The sequence below is a fragment of the Tamandua tetradactyla genome, chromosome 9, assembly GCF_023851605.1.
Source record: "Tamandua tetradactyla isolate mTamTet1 chromosome 9, mTamTet1.pri, whole genome shotgun sequence".
Lineage (NCBI taxonomy): Eukaryota > Metazoa > Chordata > Mammalia > Pilosa > Myrmecophagidae > Tamandua > Tamandua tetradactyla.
The window spans coordinates 4,358,435-4,377,205 of NC_135335.1; the positions used below are offsets into that span (position 1 = coordinate 4,358,435).

The following is an 18,771-nucleotide window of genomic DNA, read 5'->3' on the forward strand; positions in this document are numbered from 1 at the left end:
GAAGATAAATGGAAGAATTTTTAACAATCAAGGAAGGATTAATAAGCACCTGGCTAAAGCATTTTCTTTTTTTTTCCTGATTTTAAAAATAGCTCATTGTATAAATTTGTGAAAAGGAAAATTAAACTAAAACCACTCCCAGTATTTTCTATTCTTTTTATATGTGTGCTGTATGTATAAATATGAACATATATGATACACAAAATAAATATTTATTATATGTAAACCAAACTGATGTGTCATGCTACCTATACATAGATATAATTTTCTAGGCAACTAAATCTGATCAGAAACAATTTCTCATGGATGTATATTTCATTTATGGAATTGGTCCTCTGTTACTGGATATTTAGATTGAGTTCCACTTTTATCCATTTTAGATCATATGGATCACACGTCTTAGTGATAAATCTTTGTTCAAAAATTCTATTATTTTTAGGAAGAATTCTACAAGTAGAAATACTAGATCAAAGAGTAAAAACATGTACTAAGGATCTTAATATACACACTGCCCAACTGACATCCAGAACGACCCTGTCAATTTATAGTCCCAACATAATATGGAAATTCTTGTATTACTACACTCATACTTAACACTGAGAGTTTATTTTAAAGCACTGTTAAACTGAAGTTAAAAAAAAAATTGTTCAAAATTCTATTCCCTTCATTATTAGTGCAAACAAAATCTTTCCCCATGCTTTTATTAGCCATGACATAATAAAAAAGAAATTGCTGCAGAAAATAAAAAAGTGAAGGAAAAATAAAGACTTTTCAGACAAACAAAAATGAGACAATTTATCATCCACAGACCTGAAGTAAAAGAAATATTAAAGAGAGTTCTTCAGGGAAAAAGAAAAATAATCACCAGCAGAAACATGAAAAGAGAAGAGGGAATCAAGAACAATAAAAGGGGGTTAAAACGAGAATAAACTGAAATGAACATTAACTGTAAAACAACATGAATAAATGCCAAAAATATATCTAATATGAATGCTGAATCATTAAATTGGTATCTTCCAGCATTTTAGAGCAGCTAGAAGTAAAAACCTAAAATTGTGAAATTGTAACCCATGTCAAAGTCTGAAATATGTTCTACAACTAATTGTGGTGCTGTGCTTTGAAATTTATAGCTTATTTTGTATGTATGTTATTTTTCATGAAAAAAGTCAATTGTGATGATAAAAAAATATTTAAGCCCTCTAATCTCCTATATTCTGGAGCAGCTAGAAGGAAATATATGAGAGGATCATATGGTAGCCCATGACAAATTCTGGGATGTATCCTGCAACCGCTTGTTGAAGAGTGCTTGAAAACCACTGCTTCTTTATTTCTTTGCTTTGTATATATATGTTTTACTATACAATATAAAAAGTTAAAAAAAAATATATACATATATATCTAGAATTAAAATGTAGGAAACAATAACCCAAAAGGTGGTAAAGAAGTTAAATATAATTCAAGCACCTAAAGAAAAAGAAGGATCTAGGAAATAGTAAAAGTACTGAATTAGGCTTAAATTAAAAATGAATCCTGTTATCTAGGATTATCAAGTATTAAATGTACATATATGCATTATGTGTAGATAAAAATAGATAAATAGATATATAAATACATTTACACATATAAAACCAACAATCTAACAGAGGAAAAGTGTAGAATTTTTTTTTAAACTTGATATTTCTAAATGAAGGAAGGCAAGAAAAAAGAATATAGAGTAGGTGGAACAAACAGTAACGTGGTACCTATAAACCCAAATATCAGTGGTTATATTTAAATGGAATATATACTCTAATTAAAAGACAAAGCTTGTCAGACTGAGTAAACAAAACAAAAACTAACCGTACACTATACTGGCATACCCTAAGAATAAAGACACAGACAGGTGAAAGCCGAAGGATGGAAAAGATATTCAGGCACATACTAACTAAAAGAATGCTGATATCTCAAATATTAATATCAAATAAAGCATTACTAGCAAACAAGTAGACAATTCATGATGACAAAAATTCAATCTACTAAGAAAATAATTTTAAAGCTGAATACAACTAACAACATGTTCTCAAAGCACATAAAGAAAAAATGGATAGAACTAAAAGAAGATACAGATAAACGCATAATCATAATGGGAGACTTTAAGATACCGGTCTCAACTGATAAAACAAACAAACAAAAAATAAGGCTACGAATCCATGCCATCCACTCTAATAGCCGCTTGCCATATAAGGCTATTAAGCAACTGAAATGTAGTTACTCCACATTGAGAGGTATTGTAAATGCAAAATATATGCCAGATTTTAAAGGCTTAGCATAATAAAAAGAATGTAAAATATCTCATTAGTTGTTTTAATGTTAAAATAATATTTTGGACATTTGGGTTAAATATTATAAAAAATATAAAAAATATTATTAAAATTAATTTAGCCAGTTTCTTTTCACTTTAATGTAGTTGCTAGACTCTGAATTATATGATTAACAAACTTGATCTAATACACAGAACACTGCATACCCATCAATACACATTATTCTCAAGTGCCCAGGGGCCATTTAATAAAACTGCATATATGCTGGGCTGTTAGGAAAGCTAAATTTCAAAGGAATGCAATAATGCAGTGTGCATTCAGAGATCTTAATGGAATTAAGCTAGAATCCTAGAAAATGATAACCAGAGAATCTCCAAACATTAGGAAGTTAAATGATATATTTCTAAAAAAAAAAAAAAAAACATTTAGGAATAAAAAAACATATCACAATGAAAAATTTTAAATTACTTTTATATAAAAGATAATGAAATTGTGACACACCAAAACTTGCGGGAGGCAACTAAAGGTGTGCTCAGAGGGAAATTTACAGCTTTATGCAAACATATTAAACAGAAAGGCCAAAAACCAATTAAGTATCTTTCTCAAGGAACTAGAAAAAAGAAAAGCAAATAAACACAAAATAGAAGGAATGGAAATAACACAAATTAATGAAGTGGAAAACAAACACTGAACAGAAAAAAACCCCAATAAAGCCAAAGGCTGGTTCTTTGAAAGGACTTTTTAAATAAAATGGATAAACATCTAGCAAGATTGATTAAGAAAAAGAGACAAAGCACAAACAGACAATATCGAGAATTTTTAAAAGGGGACATTGCTACAGATCAGATATTATGATCACCTCACACTTATAAATGAAACACTGGGTGGCATGAACAAATTCCTAGCAACAATGCCTTAACTAAATTTACAGATGTCAAGAAGGAATAATAAAATCAGAAAAATCCAACAACTACTTTAAAAATTGAATTTGAAATTAAAAACCTTCTGTTCTAGTTTGCTAGCTGCCAGAATGCAATATACCAGAAAACAGAATGGTTTTTAAAAAGGGGAATTTAGTAAGTGGCTAGTTTACAGTTCTAAGGCCAAGAAAACGTCCCAGTTAAAACAAGTCTGTAGAACTGTCCAATCAAAGGCATCCAGGGAAAGATACCTTAGTTCAAGAAGGCCAAAAAAGTTCAGACTTTCTCCCTCAAGTGGAAGGGCACATGGCAAACACAGTCCAAGTTTCTCTCTCATCTGTAAAGGCACCCGGTGAACATGGTCAGGGTTCCTCTCTCATCTGGAAGGGCACATGGCGAACACGGCGTCATCAGCTAGCTGCTTCTTCTGGCTTCCTGTTTCATGAAGCTCCCCGGGAGGTGTTTTCCTTCTTCATCTCCAAAGCGCTGGATGGTGGACTCTCTGCTTCGTGGTGCTGCAGCATTCTCTGCTCTCTCCAAATCTCCATTCTCCAAAATGTTTCCTCTTTTATACGACTCCAGAAACTTATCAGGACTCACCCAAATGGGTAGAGACAAGTCATCACCTAAATCTAGCTTAACAACCACTCTTGATTAAATCACATCTTCAGGGAGATGATCTGATTACAGTTTCAAACATACAGTATTGAATATGGATTATTCTGCCTTTATGAAATGGGATTTTGATTAAAACATGGCTTTGCTAGGGGACATACATCCTTTCAAACCAGCACAGCTTTCCATAAAGAAAAGCATACAGGGGCGGGCCGCGGTGGCTCAGCGGGCAAAGTGCTTGCCTGCCATGCCGGAGGACCTCGGTTCGATTCCCGGCCCCAGCCCATGTAAAAAAACAAACGAACAAACAAAATACAATAAAACAAGAAAATGTTTAAAAATGTTTCCCTTCCTTCCTTCCATCCTTCCTTCCTTCTCTCTGTCTTTCCTTCCCTTCCTCCCTCTCAAAAAAAAAAAAAAAGAAAAGCATACACCCAGATAGTCTTGCCAATGAACTCTTCCAAACATTTAAAGAAGAAAACACCAATCTAACAGAAACTTTTCTAGTAAACAGAAAAGCAAGGAAACACATTCCAACTTATTTTATAAAATAAGCATAACCTCCATACCAAAGGCTAACAAGGACAATAAAAGAAAGTAAAATTACAAGCCAATCTCTCTCATAAGTTACTGATGCAAAAATCCTACACCAAATATTAGTAAATAAAAGCCAGCAAAAGGAGAAAACACTATGATCAGGTAAGGCTGGATAGTGAGGCTGGTTTAACATTAAAAAAAAAAAATTTAAGTACCACATAGCAGAGAAATCACATAATCTTCTCAACAGATGCAGAAAATGTATTTTAAAAAATTCAACACCTATATGCGATTTTTAAAAAACTCTTAACAAACTAAGAATAGAAGGGAACTTTCATAATCTGACAAAGAATATCTATAAAATCCATACAGCAAATATTTGATAGTGAAATACTGAAAACCTTTCCCTGATAATGGGACCAAGACAAAGATATCTGCTATCACCGTTTCTATATAACACTGTACTAGTGGTTCTAGGCAGTGTGATAAGGCAAGAAAAGAAAAATGGTTGTAGTATTTGGAAAGGGAAAAAAAGAAAGGGAATCCTCATTATCTGCAAACATAATTGTGTATTAATGGGTGAAAAAAATCTAGACATTATTGGAAATGAATGAATTTAGCTAGGCGAATACACAAAAATCAATACTATCTCTATACACTTATTAATAACAATTTTTAAAAGGTATAACTTATAACAGCATCAAAAAATATCAAATACGTGTTAAGTACATCTAGTTAAGGATGTGTAATACCTATACACAGCCAACTACAAAATAGTAAGACAAATTAAAGATCTAAATAAATGGAAGGCCCTATCAAGTTCACAGATTAGAAAACCAATATTAAAAAGATATAATTTCTCCCTATTCTGGTCTACAGATGAAATGAAATTCCAATTAAAATCTTAGCACATTTTTGGGCGGAAATCTGCTAAACAGGTTCTAAAATGTATCTAAAAATGCAAAGCGCTAAGATTAGCCAAAATAATCTTGAAAAAGAACAAACGTAGAGAACTTAAACGACAAGGTATCAAAACTAACCAGAGGACAGTGCAACGGTGGCTCAGTGACAGAGTTCTCATCTGCCATGCCAGAGAAACCAGGTTCAGTTCCCGAAGTCTACCCATTCCAAAAAAAAACACACAACAACAACAACAAACCTGACTAGAAATCCATTTAGTTTAGACAGTGTTTGTACAAGGATGGCAAAAAGGCCAGTGGAGCAGAGGGATGTCCAGAAAGTCTCTTGCCTTGTAACAGAGGTAATGCAACAGTGCATAACAAACCATTCTGGGTTGACTGGCGATATATATATCTTGATCCTATCTCATACTATAAACAAAAATCAATTTAAGATGGATCAGTCTAAATGTGAAAGAAAACAATAAAGTTTCTACAAGACAATATAGAAGAATTTCTTGAACTTGGCCTAGCAGATTTCTTAAACGAGACACCAACAGCATTAAATATTACAGAAAAGACTGATAAATTGAACTACATTTCTATTTATCAGAAGATAGCCCTGAGAGGGTGCATGGGTTTTTCAGTGGTAGAATGTTCACCTTCCAGGCAGGAGACCCAGGTTCAATTCCCAAATCATGTACCCACCCCCCCAAAAAAAAGATACCACTGAGAGTGAAAAGGCAGAGAATCTAATAAAAAAGTCTATCATACATATATGTATGGCAGAATAGATACAAGAATAGATATAAGAACTTCAAATCAATAAGAAACAGACAACCCAAGCAAAAAGGGGGCAAAAGACTTACACAGTCATTTCACCAAAGAAGATAACCAGTTCCCGGCCAAGATGGCGGCTTAGCAATGTGCGCGTTTTAGTTTGTCCTCCAGAACAACTACTAAGTAACCAGAAACAGTACAGAACAGCTCCCGGAGTCATGTCAGTGACTGGACAGTGTACCCCAGTCTGGACCAGCTGCGAGCCCCCCCAGAACCGTGAGTTTCCCAAGCCGTGGCGGCCGGCACCCCTCCCCCACAGGCTGCTTCCCAGAGGGGAAAGGAAAGAGACTTCACCAGCAGTAGGGGCTAAGCACAATCAAACACCAATTGTGGCATTAATTAACAAATTCTGATTACTAAAAATAGGCCCCCAGTTCAGGTGAACCTGGTCAAAGCTGAGGTTGCTCATTTTTGCCCCAGCGCCAAGGGGGCAGGGTTGATGGAAAAAGAAAAAAAAGGAAACAGAGGTTTTTGTGGTTGACTGTCTACAAAGGCTTGACTGCCTCTGGATTCAGCGGCAGGAATTCTCAGGCTGCAACTGCCCCAGGCATAGGCAGAAACAAGTTCCTTTCAGGGCTTGTCTAGAGCCTGTGCCTTCCCCAGGGGAGGGATGAGGCCCAACTCAGGTGGAATCCCTCCCTCAAGGAATTCAGACACCAGAGCTTGGTAATTTGAAGCCTAAAACCAGCTGACAACCTCTCCTCCGTATCCACCACACCCCTAGTAAGGAGAGTCTGCCAAAGTTAAAGGTACCGCATCATCTTATGCTGGTGGGACCTGCAGTCAGACAAGCACCACATACTGGGCAAGATAAGAAAAACAGAGCCCAGAGACTTCACAGGAAAGTCTTCCAACCTGCTGGGTCTCACCCTCAGGGAAAACCAATGCAGGTGACTCTTTCCACCTGATAGGAGGTCAGTTTGGTCTGGGAAAATCTGGCTGGGGTCTATAATATCTAAGTAGACCCTCCTAAGGGTGGGGGGGGAAAGGCACCACACAAGCAGGGCAAGAAACAAGAAAACAAGAACTGAAAAATTCTCCTCTGTTAAACAAAACCTAAGCTAGAGGTCCAGATAAAGCTGAATGGAATGTCAAAGAACAGATAGACAACAAATTCATCCAGCAAGAAAACCCTAGATAAAAGAAGTGAAAGCAATCTCCAGAATAAACTAATTAAGGTAATTAAATGCCTAGACGCCAGCAAAAAAAAACAAATCACACCAGGAAAATTGAAGATATGGCCCAGTCAAAGGAACAAACCAACAATTCAAATGACATACAGGAGCTGAAACAATTAATTCAGAATATATGAACAGACATGGAAAACCTCATCAAAAACCAAATCAATGAATTGAGGGAGGATATAAAGAAGGCAAGGAATGAACAAAAAGAAGAAATTGAAAGTCTGAAAAAGCAAATCACAGAACTTATGGGAATGAAAGGCACTGTAGAAGAGATAAAAAAACAATGGAAACCTACAATGGTAGATTTCGAGAAGCAGAACATAGGATTAATGAACTGGAGGCCGGAACATCTGAAATCCGCCAAGAAAAAGAAAATATAGGGAAAAAAATGGAAAAATATGAGCAGGGACTCAGGGAATTGAAGGACAATATGAAGCGCACGAATATACGTGTTGTGGGTGTCCCAGAAGGAGAAGAGAAGGGAAAAGGAGGAGAAAAACTAATGGAGGAAATTATCACTGAAAATTTTCCAATTCTTATGAAAGACTTAAAATTACAGATCCAAGAAGTACAGCGTACCAAAAAGAGAATAGATCCAAACATACGTATTCCAAGACATTTACTAATCAGAATGTCAGAGGTCAAAGAGAAAGAAAGGATCTTGAAAGTAGCAAGAGAAAAGCAATCCATCATATTCAAGAGAAGCCCAATAAGACTATGCATAGATTTCTCAGCAGAAACCATGGAGGCAAGAAGACAGCAGGATGATATATTTATATTATTAAAAGAGAAAAACTGCCAACCAAGAATTCTATATCCTGCAAAATTGTCCTTCAGAAATGAAGGAGAAATTAAAACATTTTCAAACAAAAAAACACTGAGAGACTTTGTGACCAAGAGACCAGCTCTGCAAGAAATACTAAAGGAAGCACTAGAGACAGACAGAAAAAGACATTAGAGAGAGGTGTGGAGAAGAGTGTATAAAGGAAGACAATGAGTAAAGGTAAAAAGAAAGAAAATTAGATATGACATATAAAATTCAAAAGACAAAATGGTAGAAGAAAGTACTACCTGTGCAGTAATAACACTCAACGTCAATGGATTAAACTCCCCAATCAAAAGACAGAGACTGGCAGAATGGATTAAAAAACAGGACCCATCTATATGCTGTCTCTACTCAACGGACATGAGGGCAAGGACACAAACAGACATTTGCACACCAATGTTTATAGCAGCATTATTTACAGTTACCAAGAGATGGAAACAGTCAAAATGCCCATCAACAGCCAGGTAGCTAAAAACCCGTGGCATATACATACAATGGAATATTATGCAGCTGTAAGACAGAATAAAGTTATGAAGTATGCAACAACACAGATGGACCTTAAGAACATTATGCTGAGTGAGATTGCCAAAAACAAAAGGACAAATACTGTATGGTCTCTCTGATTTGAACTGACATTAGCAAACGAACTTGGAATATTTCGTTGGTAACAGAGACCATCAGGAGATAGAAATAGGGTAAGATATTGGGTAACAGGAGCTGAAGGGATACAGATTGTGCAACAGAACTGAATATAAAAACTCAGAAATGGACAGCACAATACTACCTAACTGTAATACAATTATGTTAAAACACTGAATGAAGCTGCATGTGAGAATGATAGAGGGAGGAGGGCTGGGGGCATAAATGAAATCAGAAAGAAAGATAAATGTTAAAGATTGAGATGGTATAATCTAGGAATGTCTAGAGTGCATAATGAGAGTGACTAAATGCATAAATTTTTTAAATGTGGATGAGGAGGAATGGAGGAGTGTCATTGCTGTAGGGTGCTGAAAACAGATGATAATTAATATTTTAAAAATTCACCTTATGTGTGAGACTGAGGCAAGAGATGTTTATTTGGTACAAAACTTATATTTTGACTAGTGCATTTCCTAATATAACTTATGTGGATGGCTTGATTGAACACCATAAGTGCTTGGAATCTTGGGTAGGACATGAGATTTTGTTGGTTTGTCCAGAGTGATCCCCTGATGAATTCCAGAGTGATTCGATCAGTGAGTGGAAAAGTATTTGCACAGCCCCCTTCAGGGAATGGTGAGAACGGGGAGAAATTCAACTTCCCCAAGTTGAATTCTTGATATTCTCACAAGCAGTGTAGACAACCAAAGCTATAGGCTGAGCCCCTAGTCTTGGGGTTTGTTCATATGAAACTTAACCCCACAAAGGATAGGTCAAGCCTACTTAAATTAGGCCTAAGAGACATCCCCGAGAGAGCCTCTTTTGTTGTTCAGAAGTGGCCTCTCTCTCTAGCCAACACAATAAGCAATCTCACCACCCTCCCCCTGTCTGTGTGGGACATGACTCCCAGGGGTGTGGACCTTCCTGGCAATTTGGGATAGAAATCCTAGAATGCGCTAAGACTCAGCATCAAGGGATTGAGAAAAACCCTAGAATGAGCTGAGACTCAGCATCAAGGGATTGAGAGGACCTTCTCAGCCAAATGAGACAAAGTGTCAACGGCTGAGAGATTCCAAACAGAGTCAAGAGGTTATCCTGGAGGTTATTCCTACGCACTAAGTAGATATCACCTTGTTATCCAAGATGTAATGGAGAGGCTGGAGGGAACTGCCTGAAAATGTAGAGCTGTGTTTCAGTAGTTATGTTTCTTGATGATGATTGAATAAGGATACAGCTTTCACAATGTGACTTTGTGAGTGTGAAAACCTTGTGTCTGATGCTCCTTTCATCTACCTTGTCAATAGACGAGTAGAACATATGGAATAAAAATAAATAATAGGGGGAACAAACATTAAAATAAATTTAATTTGAAATGCTAGTGATCATGAAAGCGAGGGGCAAGGGGTATGGTATGTATAATCTTTTTTTTTTCTGTTTTCATTTTATTTCTTTTTCTAAATTGATGCAAATGTTCTAAGAAATGATGAACATGCAACTATATGATGGTATTGTGAATTACTGATTATATATGTAGAATGGAATGATCATATGTTAATGTTTTTGTTTGTTTGCTGTTATTTTTTTAATTAATAAATAAATTAACTTAAAAAAAGAAGATAATCAAATGGCTGATAAACACATGTGGAAGAACTCTACCTCACTACCACCCAACACCCACCAGAACAGCTAAAATTAAAAGAATGATGATACCCTGTTACAAAAGGCAAATGAATAATGGATCTCTCACATATTATTGGTGGTAGTGCATAGCGGTACAACCAAAACTTTAGTGATACCTTCCTATCACTCTTTAATCCCACTCCCGTATATACTCCCAACAGAAATCTTTACATATTTGCATCAAAAATCAAGCAGGAATGTTTAGGGCAGCATTTCTAAAAACTGGAAACAGAACAAATGTCCACAAGCTATAGAAAGAATATATCACAGTATATTTCTACTTTGGATTACTAGACAGCAAGTGAGAAGGGACAAAGGTACATGAAACAACATGGAGGAACCTCACAAACATAAAGCTGAATAAAAGAATCAAGGTACAAAATACAAATTGTTTGATTTCATTCAGTCGTGAATATACAAAACAAAGGGAGAGATGTTTATGCGCTGCAAAATTTATATTTTGGGTAGCACATTATTTAATTTAACTTGTATGGTCAGTTTACTTGAACACTATAATTACATGGAATCTTGAACAGGGCATGAGATGGTATTGGTTTATCCAGGTTAGTGTGATGCCCCAATATATCACAGAGTAATTTGGGCAGAGAATAAAATAGAATTTGCAGAGTCCCCTTGAGGGACTGGGGAGAAAGGAGGAAATATTCAACACCCCAATCTGGGGAATTCCTAATATTTTCACAAGCAGTGGGGATAATCAATTCAATAGGCTAAGCCCTCAATCTTGGGACTCACCCCTATGAAGCTTACTTCGGCAAAGGAGAAACTAAGCCTACTGATAATTATGCCTAAGAGTCACCCTCCAGAGAACCTCTTTTGTTGCTCAGATGTAGCCTCTCTCTCTAAGCCAAGTTGGTGAACTTACTGCCTTCCTCACTACGTGGGACATGACTCCCAGGGGTGTAAATCTCCCTGGCAATGTGGAACCTGACTCATGGAAATAAGCCGGGACCCATCATAGGATTGAAAAAGTCTTCTTGACCAAAAGGGGAAGTGAGAAATGAGACAAAATGAAGTTCTCAGTGCCCGCTTCACAGCACATATACTAAAATTGGAACCATACAGAGAAGATTAGCATGGCCCCTGTACAAGGATGACATGCAAATTTGTGAAGCATTCCATATTTTTTCAAAAAAAGAAAAGAAAAAAGAAAATGAAGTCTCAGTGGCTGAGAGATTTCAAAAAGAGTTGAAAGGTTAATTATTCTTATGCATTATATACACATCCCTTTCTAGTTTATGGTATATTGGAGTGGCTAGAGGAAAGTATCTGAAACTGCTGAACTGTGTTCTAGTAGCCTTGATTTTTGAAGATGATTGTATAAAGATAAAACATTTACAACATAACCCTATGATTTTGAAAACCTTGTGTCTGATGATGCTCCTTTTATTCAGGGTATGGACAGATGAGTAAAAAAAATAAGGAGAAAAAACAAATAATAGGGGGTGAATGAGTTCTTTTTTTCCTTCTTTTTATTTCTCTTTCTGGAGTGGTGCAAATGTTCTAAAAATGATCATGAAGAATACACAACTATGTGATGATATTGTGAGTCACTGATTGTATAATATGGTAGGAATACATGTGTGTGGATTTTCTTAATAAAAATATTTTATAAAAAAGAATATACAAAAGTAATCAACAGTGAAAAGTCAAAACTGTGGTTATCCTTAGAGGATGTTTACTGAGGGTGGGTAGGAGAAGGCTTCTGAGAAGCTGGTAATGTTCTATTTCTTGATTTTGGTGAATCACACAGAGTGGTGTAACATACTGTTTTGTAAAAAATTCACTGAGTTGTACTCTGATAATTTGTTTATTTTTCTGTATACATAATACTTAAGTTTTTTTTAAGTGTACTGTTACTTGCCAACATAATGTGCCAGGAGTAAACATGCATTTTCTTTATTCATATACCTACCTGGCCACACTATTAGCCAAAAAAAAATGAGGCAAATTCCAGTAAAGGGATGAGACCACAAAGAGGCTTACTCCATGGTTACCTGTGTGGCTGAAATGCTGGAATCACGTGCTCAGGTAGTGATGGGAACCACTGCCATCATCACATTATACATTCAACCAGGCATTTCCAGGCTACAACACTGCGCAGCAGCTAGAGACACATGATTGAGCAACTGCCTCTCACCTGGCTAGAGTGAGGGCTGCTGCCGCATGAGACTCACCCCCACTCTCTTTTATGTCCTTTGTGTACATTCTTTAAAAAAACACTTCACTATATGCAGCTCACATCACATGAAAACAAATACCATTATTAAAAAATACTGAAAAGAGTTTCAAATACAATAAAATACTAATAAAACATGATAATTTGGCCAACTCTTTTAGGTATATGATAATAAAATCTTATCTAAACAAACCTGGCAATTTAGAAGATTCTAACCAGAAAAAAAAACTTAGTGATTCTTCAATCCAACAAAAAAGGAATATATAGCATTAACATGAAAAACTAGTTGCTAAAAAGGAAATCCAAATGTTTAGCTTATCAATTTTTCAAGAGAACTGACTAGAGCCAAGAAACGCATTAAGGCTACTAATTATTAATTTATTAATTTACCACTACAGATTCATCATGAAAGTATAGATGTATGCTTATTCAGGTTCACCTTAAAGCACCATGAAGGCACACTCTCTGGCTAAATAAAACGGCACTTAGATATCTCAGAAACACCTAAGTAACCCACACTGCTCCAACTACACTCTGGGTGAGTCACTGTACACTTTTCTAGTTTTAACTTTCTCCCCATACCATCATTAAATCCTCATTCAATTTCACTAGAAAAGGCTTTGAAACTCGGATTCAAACGTAACGTACTTCAAGAGTAAGCTCTTCCACGTGACTTTAAGCTTTAGAATTCTCATCTGCCAACACAAAAATTACTAAGGAATCAATCTCTAGTCTTCCACCTCCAAAACAAGCAGGATTTACAGAACACAGGTGTTTTAGTAAAGGTGGGCTGTAAAAACAATTATTTTTCTGTGAAATTAATCCTATCTTCCTATTAACTTTCACAGGAAATTGAAATATACAAGATACAATCCATGGGAAATACACTTCTGTCAAAAACAAAACAAAACAAAAAAAAGTTCAAGAGACCTGAAAGTACCACAAAGCTTGACTGCTTCACAGTCCTTTTCAAAAACTTTTCAAGCACTTTCTCAAAAACTTCAGAGCACTTTCCCAAATCAGTTTCTTCTGTTGCACCAAGAACAGGATGACAGGCATTTTTACATAACTTTAAAGTAAAACAGAGTTTGTTCTCCTTGAAAAGTTTAATCCTCAGGAATTTACTTTCTACATCTGACTTCCAATCACCAGAAACTAACATTTCATGAGTAGTTAATTATACAAAATACACATCGAATGTATGAGCAGTGCCACCATTAAAAAAAGGAAACCAAGTAATGGGAAAAACCTATAGTGTTGCAAACTGAAAGCACCCTACCTGTGGAAGTGCAGTATTGAGCTGTCTCTGCAAGGAGTCTCTCTCATGGCCGACCTCATGCAATCTCCCCTGGGTTAGAGCCAGCGTCTCCTGCGTCTCCCTCAGTGTGTCTAGAAGGCGATCCCTCTCTTCCAGCATAGAGACCATTAACTGTTCGAAATGGGAATCCGCATCTGGCTGTGAAGGGGAACCCGATCCATGGCTCCCACCTCCTCCTGGGGGGGGGCCTTCGGCTTCACTGATGGTCGGCATCACCTCACACATCATCTTGAAAGAAGAGACCCAGAAGGCTGTTATTATGCATAAAACAATTACTGCCCCAAATCTGCTCCCTTATAGGTATCTGGAGCTAACAGATGAGAAGTGACCATCTCATTATTCTCAGATGTGATTGCTGGGCTTTCCCCATAAGCCGGGAAAACAGGCATGTGCAAATCCTAAATGCTGTGGCATGAGATGAAGACACTGACACAGACAATATCCCAGCGAAGGAGTAGAGACTGAAGAGAACTACTCTTCACATAAAGAATCAACCCTGTGGTATTCTGCTTGCAAAGCTGCTATTTTTGTTGTTGTTGTTGAAAACAAGCCTGCTTCTTAGCTGGTTTTTTGTTTTGTCTGTATTTCCCGGTGGGGGAGAGAAAGCCAAAACACATGCCACCTGATCATTTTTGCAGGAAAAACACAGAAGGAGCATAGACAGCCAGTAAAACTGACAAGTACAAAATCCATCGGGCATTTCCCAGGAATGTGTGCAGTCAGCTACTGGGAAGGACTGACGGCGCTCCCTCAAGTCTTGGGCTGGATTTGGTGAACAGTGAAAGGAAGTGGATTCCTGAAAGGCTGGGAGAGGTGTTTTTCAATGGCTACAATGGTTGGTCAATCAACCTAACTTACGTAAGTTTTCAGCACACGCGCGCGCGCGCACACACACACGCACAAAATTCCACAATGGAAATATAGCAGGTCGATATAGCCCTGGACGCTAGGAAGCGAGGGAAAGTGAAAGGTGAGTTTATGAGGCTATTAAGCGTCTCAAACATAACCACCGGGCGTGGGGGGGGTGGCTGCTCCTGAGGTGTCCGGACTGGATCCCGGGTCACCACCGTGAACCCCCAAAAGAGAGATGTCAGAGACAGCACACCCGACGGCGCTCAACCCCCTGGCGCTCCTTTCCCCTCCCGCGTCAGGTGCCGCAGCCTCCCCAGCCCCTGGGTGGCAGGAGCCACCCACAACGCGGGCCCTCCCGGGTAGGGGCTTCCAGCAGCCACAGGTCTTCGCCCCTCACGCCCACCGTGTCGCCGCCCCCGGAGTCTCTGCGGCCAGAGAAGAGGGCGGCGCGTCGCTCCGGCGCCCGGTCCCTCGGGGCGAGTGGGCGCGTCCCCCGGGGGTCCCGCGGGCGCTCGCCGCGGCGCTCCCACCCTGGCCCGGCGCCGCGGGCCTCGCCCCCAGCCCCGTGCGCACCCGGAGACGCAGACCCTTCCCCCGGGGCTGACATCTGAAGGGCGGCGCAGCCCGGCGGCACGGACGGAAAGGCTGCCCGCGCCGGGGCCCGGGGCGCGCGGGGACCACCCCGGCCCGCTGCGCCCCCAGCCCACCTCAGTCTCCCGGGTCCCTCACCTTGTCACCGGCGGGAGCGGGCGAGGAGGCTCCGCGGCGGCTGCGGGCGGCTGCTCGCTCCCGGCGAGCTCAGGGGCCGACGAAGGCAGCCCGCGGCCGGCGCCCGCCCGCCCGCCCGACTCCCGCGGCCCCGGGCCCGCCGCCCCCAGTCACTAAGGCCGGCCGGCGGCCGGACACTGGCGGAGCGGAGGAGGAGCGGGCCCGGCCTGCGCGTCACCGGCGTCAACGTGCCCGACGTCGGGCACGTCGGCGCGAGCGTCGGCGCCGGGGGCGGGCTCGCGGCACCGGCGACCCAATGAGCAAGCGCCGCCTGCCCAGGTAGGGGGCGGGCGGAGTCTTCCGGGCGTTGATTGGCTGGGCGCGACAGCAGCCCCGCCCCTACAAGCTCCGCCCAGGTGAGGGTCCCTGTGCGTACACGACTCTGGGATCCGAGCTCCGGGCTCAGCGCTTGCGGCTCGGGGCTCCCGCTCGCCTTCCGGGGCCGTGTGTTCGGCCTTGGGGCCGCCGATGTGTCCTCCCCACCCAGCCTCCGGGACACCCGAGGCCTTTGTGCGCGGCCGCTGCGCACCGGCATTTCCCGCTGGTCGCTCCTCCACTCACCTGGGTGGCGCGGGCGGCGGTGGGGTCCCCGTGGAGAAGCGACCCCGGGCTCCAGGAACTGCTCAGAGCCGGGGTCGGAGCCTGCGAGCGCCGCCTCCTCCGAACCTGCCCTTACCGCGCTCACAAGGACGCGGTTTCCACGCGACACTCCTGGATCGGGCTCTACCTGCCCTACCTGGGGAGACCCGGAGGCGCAGCGTGGCGCCGCGGGGAGAATGCGGGCTTTGGGGCGGCCACGCCCGGGTCAGCTCCCGCCCCTGGGCCCGGCCGCCCAGGGCAGCCCCTCTGGGGCTCGGCGTCCGGTCTCCCCGGTGGGGCAGTGATTCACACCCACCTGCCGCGGGACTAGTGGAGAGCCTGGCTGGGGCGGCCCTCGCCTCTGGTGGTCATTTTTACCCTTCTTTCTGCAGGTGTTTTTGAACGCGTGCTCTGTGACGGTCCTGTGCTGGCTCTTGCAGATGGATTTGATCTATAAAAGCAGGCGCTGCCCCTCCGGGTTTGACTCCTGGAGCGCAAACTTTGCGAAACAAATGTCAGGACACCAGTGCCGGTCACCGCTGGCGACTGTCCGGCCGTAGGAAGGCAGCCACGCCCCCCGACTGCGTGGGGTGGGGAGAAGAGAGCCCTTCTCTCGGGATTCCCGACTCTGAGCTCGCTGAGACAGGTGCTGCTTCTGACGTTCTTACCTCCCAGGGTCCAGTATCACACCTTCCCTCCATCTTTCCTTTCATTCGATAAGTGTGTATTGAGTGATTACACATAAATATGAAGTTTACCCCTGGTTCTCAGGTTGTTTTTGCAGACACCATGAAATGTGTGAGCTTCGACAATGGGAATTTACTACCTGATGGTTTGGGACCATGAAAATGTCCAAATTAAGGCACCATGAAGGTGATGCTTTCTTCCCAAAGACTATATGCCTGTGAGCTTTGGCTCCTCTGCCACGTGGCAGGACACAGTGGCATCTGCTGGTCTCTTCAAGGTCTCCTTGCTTTCAGCTTCTTCTAGGCTTTTTGTTTTTCTTTCTTGGTATTCATTCTGTTTATAAAGGACTCTAGTGAAAGGATTAAGTCCTGTCTTGAATGAGGTGGGACACACCTTAACTGAAGTGTAGCCTTATCAAAGGATTCTATTTGCAATGGGTCCACACCCGCAGGAATGGATTAGATTTAAAACATGTTTTTCTGGGAACAGACAGCTTCAAACCACCTGCAGGCATTCTAGCTCTCCTTAGGTGTACCGGCCTAATTCGTCCAACCCATAATTACACCTGGATGAAGATTTTGGGGGGCAGATGGAGAATGTGGTGCTGTCCAACCTACATCACCCTCCCTCCTTCCCCCTTCTTCTCTTCCTCCTTTCTCCTTTCTCATTCCTTTCTTTTTCTTTTTCAGCCTCTCTATTTCTCTTTTTCTTCCCTTCTCCTTTCCCTAAAAATAGCTAAATTAAATTAAAAAGTACCTGACTTGTAAGAAATAGGCACAATCACCAGAATGTGATTCAACAGGACAGACCCTCCGTTCCTGCAGTGAGCATTTGCCGAGCACGCGTGAGTGGCCTAGGTCTGGGGACAGGGCTCTACTTAGACATCTCCACCTCCTCCTCCACAGCCGGGAGGGGAAAAGGCGAATAAACAGACTATAATAGTGCCTGTCCCATAAACTGCATGTGAGCTGGTGTGCTGGGACCCTAGAGGAAGGAAGAACCCACCCACCAGCTGTCATCTCAGAGGCTTCCTGGAGGAGGCAACATCTGAGCTGGAGCTGGAAGGGTGAGTTTTCCAAGCAGAAGAGGGACAAACCCCTCTTGGTATACCTCCAGGAAAATGGAAATACCGGTTTTCATTCACTTTGATCCAGTTCATTTCCCAAATCGCAAAACCAGGAAGAAGAAAAAGGGCCAAGGGAAAGAGACTTGCACTGCAGCTGGAATTAACAGAATGCTTTGTGACATTCACAATTTAGGAAGCTAAGGCAGGCAAAAAAATGTATACTGTGCTTGTGATCTGTGTGTATAGTGTACATACACTAATATGTAAGCTATACCTTAATTTTTTTAAATGGGAAAAAAATTTAAAAAGCAAATTACAGTGTGATCCCAAATTTGAAAAAGAACGTATGTATAGATGAAGCTTATATTATGTAAAATTTATATATTCAAAGTCTAGAATGTTATTAAATAATATGATAAATTTTAAAACAATGAATCTATTTTATTAAATGAAATATTTTAGAAAAGTGAAATTAAAATGTAAGTCTCAGGTTTCTAAAAGAAAAGTATATATGTCTACATAGGGAAGCCTTTTATTGTATTCAAACAAATATTATTTTTTCCTAGAAATAGATACATAAGAATGTTGGCAGTGGTTATCTTTGAGTGGGACTGTGGGTAGTTTTCATTTCTTTCTGTTAGTCTGTATTTTCCAGATACTTTATTGAGAATGTGCTTTATTTTTATCAGTAAGTACAAAAATGAATGTTACTTTAATAAAATCTTGGCAAGAACGAAATATGGAGAGTTGCTTTTGGGAAGCTAAAATGACTTTTAAATGTAGTTATTTCTATACCACCCAGCTAAACTATACACCAGAGTTATTGATCTGAAAAGCATCTCCTAGATTGCATGTCATCCTGAT

General features: G+C 40.6%; 1 protein-coding gene and 1 non-coding gene across 9 annotated transcripts in view; one reads left to right on the top strand and one right to left on the bottom strand.

The window, feature by feature from the left end:
• Window positions 1-16,697, bottom strand: part of PPFIA1 (PPFI scaffold protein A1) — a 171,007-nt gene extending 154,310 nt beyond the window's left edge. For 7 of the 8 annotated variants that reach the window (XM_077115419.1, XM_077115411.1, XM_077115418.1 and 4 more), the window contains exons 1-2: window positions 15,537-15,626; window positions 13,917-14,183 (exon numbers count right to left, since the gene is read on the bottom strand). In XM_077115419.1, coding sequence (XP_076971534.1) covers window positions 13,917-14,183 — 267 coding nt within the window. In that variant the 5' untranslated portion in view covers window positions 15,537-15,626. Of the gene's footprint in view, window positions 1-13,916; window positions 14,184-15,536; window positions 15,627-16,470 lie in introns of those variants that run through there. The other variant, XM_077115412.1, reaches the window with a different exon arrangement.
• On the top strand, window positions 11,481-11,586 carry LOC143647551 (U6 spliceosomal RNA). The gene has a single exon (XR_013158163.1). It is a non-coding gene; the product is annotated as a U6 spliceosomal RNA (small nuclear RNA).
• Window positions 16,698-18,771: the final 2,074 nt, after the last annotated feature.